This window comes from Prosopis cineraria, unplaced genomic scaffold (genome assembly GCF_029017545.1).
Source record: "Prosopis cineraria cultivar Desert tree isolate PC_DT_omini unplaced genomic scaffold, ASM2901754v1 PC2, whole genome shotgun sequence".
NCBI lineage: Eukaryota > Viridiplantae > Streptophyta > Magnoliopsida > Fabales > Fabaceae > Prosopis > Prosopis cineraria.
This window is the reverse complement of record NW_026555333.1, coordinates 27664824-27672401: the sequence shown is the minus strand read 5'-3', so window position 1 is coordinate 27672401 and position 7578 is coordinate 27664824. Positions and strand designations below refer to the sequence as shown.

Below are 7578 nucleotides of genomic sequence, written 5' to 3'. Positions count from 1 at the left end.
GCCAAACTCCGTAAATGTGAGTTTTGGTTGAGAGAAGTGAAATTTCTTAGACAAGTTCTGTCGGCAGATAAGATTGCTATAGATCTACAAAAGGTCAGTGTCATTTTAAAGTAGGAACCACCTACCTCAATCACGAAAATTAAGAGAGAAACCCCGTTCAAAGCCCTATTCTCAATCTCCAGAACTAGTTCGATGGAAGCTTAAGCTCATTTGCAAAACGAACATTACATTTTGGATCATAAATGGAGTCATAGAGTACTGCCAAATCGATGTTGGCCTTGTTTTACACCTTCAAGTTCTTGTGAAACAGTCGATCCTCCTATGGCAAATTTCTTCACCTCTTTCAACAATTTCTCTTCCTCCAATATTTTTCACTCAAACAATTTGCGAATTTAATCACCCCAACCTTTAACGATCTTTGCAAATGCAGGCATAATTCTTGTGAGAAAAATTGAGAGAGAACAAGATTCAGACTATCTCCCTCTTCCTTTGTCAGTCTTCTATTCTCAATTTTTCACCAATGATTGAGAGAGAGAAACCCAATTTGAAGCCCCATTCTCAATTTCCAAAAACTTAGTTCAATGGAAGCTTAAGCTTATTTGCAAGTTTTTTCTTTTGTTTTTTTGTTTTTTGCTTTTGCCATGCATCCAACTCATCCCATTTAACTTGCCACTTGTGGATTTTTTTTTTTTTGGGGTCAAAATGAGTTAGTTAAAGGTCAAAATGGATGAGAGTTAATGTTAGGGTAATATTACGTTCTTTTTAAAAGTTTCAAGATAATATTACTTCAACTAAAAAATAATGGTATCTAGAGCTCTTCTCAAGAAAACTTTCAAAACATTTTGCATCTTAATTCTTTTTTTTTTTTAATGGTTTTTTCTTGTGTTCAATTAGTTGTGTGCTATTTTGTATTTTAATTTTTTCTTTTAATGTTTCCTTTGGCTATTAGCATGGGTTTTTTTTTTTGGTAATTAATAAAATTGACTCTTTTTTTTTAAAGAAAAAAGAAAAATCTAAACTTAACAGCTGGAGGAAAGAAAAAAATAAATTAAGAGAATGAGAGGGGGGAAAGAAACGCAGAAATCCTTCGAAAGTCGGTTCTTTCTGTGAAATATTGGGTCACTTAAAGTTCGCATCATTACTGAAGTTTTGGTGTCTTTGAGCGTCTTCTCGCTCTTGCCTTTGTGGTAGGGTGCTCGCTTATTTTGATTTTTGATGGATAAAGGGAAGGCTGTGACGGCCTTGACAGCATCGTTGCAAAAGCTCGATTTGAATCCCGGATCCAATATCAAGCCCAAGCCCTCCAATATCTTCGTCGACCCTCATTTTTCCGGTACCTTTCTCTCCCACTTCTGGTATGGAATTATTCTTTTATGTGCCGTTTTATGTGAGTATTTTGTATTATCGGTAAAGCTTCCAAATTTTCATGCTTTATGATGATGAAACTGACTTCTTTTTTTTTTTTTTGGGATAAGATGATGAAACTGATTTTGATTTTGGATTTATTTTTTGATTTCACTGTTATGGTTCTCACTGGAAATTGAAATAATATTGCGGAAAAAACTAACTTTAAAGCGAAGTAGTTTCTGAGTGTTCAAATTAAGTGGACAATGTGGAATATGGAAAGGATTTCGGGTTTTATGCTTGGAAACCTCCTGATTTCTTGGTTGCCAATTTTTCAACTTATATATCACACTCTCAACGTATCATTTTATCATCATTAGCATGTCCTAATCTTATGTAATTATTATAGCATTCTGTCTCTAGTTTTAGAGTTGTCAAGAGTAATTAAAATCTTGTTTTCTATATGCCAATGGGATTGGGTTTTGAGTTGTCAAGAGTAATTAAAATCTTGTCTTCTATATGCCAATAGGATTGGGTTTAGCAGAAGGGCTAGTCCCTCATGATATAATAAGTTAATATTTAAATTTTCACTAAGAGGGGTGCCTACATTTTCTACCTGACTGTGCCTTGAATATCTCAAACAGGAATGCTTCCAATATGAGAATGCTTGTAAGCAATAAATAAAAAAAAAATCTTGTTTTCGATGTTGTTTTGCACAATACTGGACTAGTTATATTGCGATCTGTATCTGACGTTAGGTTTGGAAAAATGGTTCTTAATGTAGTCTCCCTACCTAAGAAGACAAAGCCTCCAAGTTTAGTCAGCTTGTGTCTTGGAGTTGTTGGCAGGCATTTAGAGGATATCATTGCTGATTTGGATGAGATTGCTATCAACTTGCCAGCTTATATAAAGGTAGCGTGCTAGAACATTTTTCTTTCTTAAATTCTAACAGTAAAAATTTTGAGGATATGACTAGCGCATTGTAGATGTGATATATAAGGCAAGAACATACCTATCTATTTCTAAATCTCATTATTATTGCGACTCTTAGAGATGAAGATATTGTTTTTCTTCCTTGGTTAAAGACACCTGGGAAATTTGTCAATTAATATACTAAACTGAACCTCTTTCCTTTTTTATGTTGTATATTTGTTACTGGGTGAGTAAGCCACTGATAAAAGGGCCTTGTTTTACTTCATAGGCCTTCAATTTTATTTATAGTAAGCAACACTTATTTCAGCAAAGCTATGCAGCACTGACTAGTTATGAAACTAGGATAAAAACCCTAACCAATTAGATACAGAATCAACAAAATAAATACCTAGAAGGGAATTAAAACAAAAGATAAAAACAAATACATAATCATAAAACTAGGAAAGAGATGAGATGTAATGATAAAGCTATAATAGGGAATTGAGAAACGGACTAGGGAAAGAGGATATTCTAAAGCGATATAGCTGTTTTCTTGTTGACCATCACATGTAATCTATTGGTAAGTAGTTTATCACGTGATAACAGATGGCGGTGGCTGCTATTGCTAGGCGAAGGAAGTTGCTCAATGATGATGTTCTCATATCATTAGCTGATCGTTCCTGGGAAATCCTTGATGTCTCTGGCTCAGATGTCTCTGATTTTGGCATAATAAAAGCAGTTGATGTATGCAGGTTTATTAGAGCTCTGGATATCAGGTATAGAGCTGTGGCTCTTCAATTTATTAACATAGAAGATAAATACCATTGATATTTCATGATTTTTAGTTTCTTAACATGTGATATATATATATATATATATTATTAATAATAACTCATAAGCTTTGATGATGCTGAAAGAATGTGTGGTAAATAACTAAACATAATATGAATTGACTAACAGGATAACAAATTATGTGGTGGACTCTGCCATTTAAACTACTCCGTGAGGTTATTAAAAGTGTCTAATTATTATTGAAGTTTCAGCTTAGATTTTATAATTACGGATAATTTACTTTGATGGTTCTGCTTCCACCTGACATGAAAATAATATTGAATTTACTTTGCTTTTTACTCTGGCCCAAACAAACATCTTGCTCAAGCATAGCTTACCATAGCTATCCCTCAACAGCATTACATAGGAACCTATAAGCAGCTAAGCATCAGCATATTTAATTCATGCCCTGCAAGATTCAATATGTGGACTTTCCTTGTACTTTTGACTAGCTTTTCTATCATGTGAAACTTCTTGATAATTGTGACTATTTTGTAGTCAGTGCAGCAAAATTACTGCCATGGGTGTATCTGAACTTGTGAAGCACTGCTCTTCACTGGAAACATTAAGATGCGGGTACATATTTCTGTTGTCTTTTATACATCTTCAATGTTCGTTTTTTTTTTTTTTTTTTGGGCGGGGGGGGGGGGCGCTTTTTCTCAATATATCTGAGAGCTAAAAAAAGGCCACACTTTCCTTGGAAATTTGAAATTCAATAAGAGTTAGCCAAAAGTTTGACAGTTTCAGATTGGACAAGATTTAAATCATGCAGAAATGAATGGGCTGCTCAGATGGGCAAGGCTATATTTTAGACACACACACAGAGTGAGTGAACATAGGACTGACTATTTTCAGGCAGCAGAGTTTATTGTTTGCGGGATTTTGGCTTTCCAGTGGATTTGTGCTTTGTAATGCACCCCCATGATGTGCGTGGAGCCCTAATTATTTGGCTAAAACCTTATAATTGTGTTTGCTTTAGATATATTCTAGTATGCTAGTGTTCCTCACTTGCCTTTCATATCTGTGGGATTCAGCCAATGTTCAGATTACGCAAGTCATTCTACTGCGTAGATGCTAATTTTTATGGGTGACCTTATATGAGGTTAATGAAATGTCTTAGCACGGTTTTGTGTGTAAAGCTTATCATTTGCTTGTGATGTTATTAGACCAGCTATGTTATATAGTAGTGAATGCTGGGCTCTAATGGAAAGTTAAGATCATAAAGTTGGAGTAGTAAAGATGAGAATGTTATGATGGACGTGCAAACATACACGTAAAGATAAAATTCAAAATGAACACGTACACGAAAAAGTGAGGGTAACACCTATTGAGGAAAAAATAGGAGAAAATCGTTTGAGATGGTTTGAGCATGTACAAAGAAAACCGTAAGAGACACCAGTGAGAAGAGTGAAACATATAACTTTGAGCCTTGTTAAGAGGGGTAAAGGAAATCCTAAAAGAACACTTTTAGAAGTTATTGAACGTGATCTCTTAATTAATAATATTTTTAAAAGCTTGGTAAATGATAGAACACAATGATGTCTTGCAATCCATATAGTCAACCCTACTTAGTGGGATAAAAGTTTGTTGTTGTTGTTGTTGTTGTTGTTGAGCTATTTGATATTGTGACAATTTCTGATGAATTTCGCAATTAGGAATAGATAGTGTGCTAGTGCAACTTAATAGCCCAAAACTATTTTTCATTTATCACAAATATAAATGGATTAACGTTCACCTCTTATTTGAGATTTATGATTAATATTGGTATATTTAGTTTGATAAAGAAAATTAAAAATTTGAGGCCTCTTTACTCATCTCATGCTGTGCATGATGGTTTTCTTTTCTTTTCAGCTATTATTGTGTGATAGATTGTATTTTGACTAGGATTAAAATTTCATAACAGGCAATGAACTATAGTTAATGTTGCAGAGGGTGTCCAAGGAGTGACAGCATTGCCCGTAGATGCTTAAGTATATTTAAACCAAAGCTGAATTATTTGGAGGAAGATTCATGGGAGGAGCTTGATACAAATGAAATTGCTAGTGGGGCCCAATCTTTGAGATGGCTTGTGTGGGTACGGACTCTCAAACTCTTCTCCATAAAAGGGTAACTTGGTAGCTGTAACTAACTGCAGATTTTGTTATTTCTGAATTGCAAATTTATAATTTGCCTTGAGGTGGGAAAGTTGACAGCTTTTGGACACTGATTTAGACATGGCTTCCTGGATAACTAATTTCGACCGGTAGTTGATCATAAAATTACAGAGAAGAACCTAAAAAATTATAGAAAATGACCAAAACAATTATAAAAAATGATCAAAAAATGACAAATAAGTACCATAAAACTTAATGGGTATTAATTTCCTCATATGGTACTTATTTGTGGTTTTTAGGTCTTTTTCTGTAATTTTTAAAGTCCATTTTCATGATTCATTGATTAACTAACCATCAAAGTTAACTTTTATTAATGGTAGGGGTAACATTACATTGTTTTTCAATATTTAAGGGAAACATTGCACTATTTTCTAGCGTTGAAGGAAAACATTACGTGAAAAATGAGGTTAGTCTTGGACTTATAGTTTAAGGGTAAATTTGCCTTTTTAACCCTGAAATGTGTATAACACAATTTGCTTAATTTCACTTGCATTTGTGTCTTTCTTGCAGCCAAATATCGATAATGGTTGCTTGGAAGACTTCTCTGCGGAGTGTCCACGCATTGTAGTAAATCCTAAGCAATGTCCACTAGGGTTTAATGATGATCATGTTCCTTGGGAAGCATTACAGCATATCACATTGGATGACGCAGCTGTCAGAGATATTGATCCCAGAACATGGGCTGTACATGGATTTACTATGAAGGCGGCCTCTCCATCTCCGGCAAGTCCCACTGAATTGTCAGTGGCTGAGAAATTCAGACTAGCATTTGTCGAAAGGGACACCCGGTTAGCGCCAAAGCGAGCAAAGAACGCACGACAGCATCAGCGTCGTGCTGTGAGAGAGTTGATGTTGATGAGTACCAGAGCCAAGGCTGCAGTTCTGGCCTCGCAAGTAAGCAAATCTCTGAACAACAGGAGTTAGTGATTTACTTGTATATTTTTTGTTACCAAAAAACCTGCATGCATGTGTACGTATGTCAAGTTAGCCTGCTGTGCGAAGAAGCTGGAAACATCTTTACCAAGTCTGAGTAAACCCAGTTTTTAAATTTTTCTTTGCCTGGAAACTACTACCGGAACTGTTGGTAATTAAATATCTGGTGTATAATTTATTCAATAGAGAATTACAATCAATTAAATTAGATCTTTATAGTCATATGGTTATGTATTTAGAGAGATGATCGGATGAGACTGCTCGAACGTCATCCTCTCTCTTTCTTAATATCTCTTTTTTTATTTTATCATATCACATGCAATTTACTTTTTAAATTACAGTTATTAAAATTTAAAGGTGATGCGTACTGCTTGTTGCTAGGTGCAATTTAATGAAGAAATATAAAGAGAACATGACAATTAAGGATCCCATAAAGACATTAATAAAAATTATTGGCCATGAATAATTAAAACTTCATTGAAGGACCATCGTCCCTTCTTGTAATTAAAAATGTAAAAGAATTTACCAAATTGCTCTTACAAACAAATGCAAAAAATAGTTGATCCAAGTTTTAGTCTTGCTCATGAAATTTTTCTCATGTCTTTGAATTTTCTTTATTTGCATTCAATCCTGATATTAGATGGAGTGGTTCTTCTTATAATTCATGGGTACACATTGTGTGGAAACTTGGATTGAACCGGTTGATCCATCCAGTAACCCAGTGAACTGGCCACTTGGTTAATCAAGAGATTAACCTGGGAGATGACTGACATGGATTGGCTTAGGATTAAGCCGGTGCAATCCAAATACACTAATGAACAACTTTGCTGAGCTAGTAAAAAATGAAGACCACCACTTGAGTGTGAAAATGAAGATCTGGAAATGAAGAGGGGAAAAGACAATGTAGATTGGGGAAGATAGAGAAGTGAGAAAAGAAAAATGATAATAGACAAATAGTTTTCATTGATTCGCATGTCCTCCATTATCAAATGACAGAGAAACTTCCCTGGCGATTGTAGTTTTTCTCCTTCCCTCTTCCTATTTTCTAAACCAAATCAAAATGAATCATACCTAAAATTCCGATGGATCAAAAGAGTGTGGCAGGAAGCTGAACGATTATGATTATTTATCAAGACTAAGTTGATGGTTATAATTGTTTTGTCATTTAGTAAAGAGACTCTCACTGTCCCATCATTGTTTTTCAAGAATCACTTTCCAATACAATTTTTATTAAAAAAATAATAATTAAATCTTAAAATATTAAATTAATATCAGTTAAGTTTCGAATATATTTTTAAAAAAATAAATTAAAAATATCAATTTAAATTATTATAAATTCAAAAATTTTAATTATAAATAAATATTTAAAAATTAAATATAATTTTTAAATTATAACAAAAATTTT

General features: G+C 33.9%; 1 protein-coding gene across 4 annotated transcripts; it reads left to right on the top strand.

The window, feature by feature from the left end:
* Positions 1-1070: 1070 nt before the first annotated feature.
* LOC129301694 (uncharacterized) lies at positions 1071-6395 on the top strand. 4 transcript variants are annotated; one of them, XM_054940287.1, is made up of 7 exons: positions 1071-1333; positions 2129-2256; positions 2863-3032; positions 3586-3663; positions 5017-5161; positions 5593-5646; positions 5751-6395. In XM_054940287.1, exons 1-7 carry the CDS (start codon positions 1216-1218, stop codon positions 6162-6164), a joined length of 1107 nt encoding a protein of 368 aa, XP_054796262.1. In that variant the 5' UTR covers positions 1071-1215; the 3' UTR covers positions 6165-6395. The 4 variants fall into 4 exon arrangements, with proteins under 4 accessions (XP_054796262.1, XP_054796261.1, XP_054796263.1 ...); XM_054940286.1 differs by having other exon boundaries at positions 1071-1355; positions 2103-2256; XM_054940289.1 differs by having other exon boundaries at positions 1090-1333; positions 2103-2256.
* The last annotated feature ends 1183 nt before the right edge of the window (positions 6396-7578 follow it).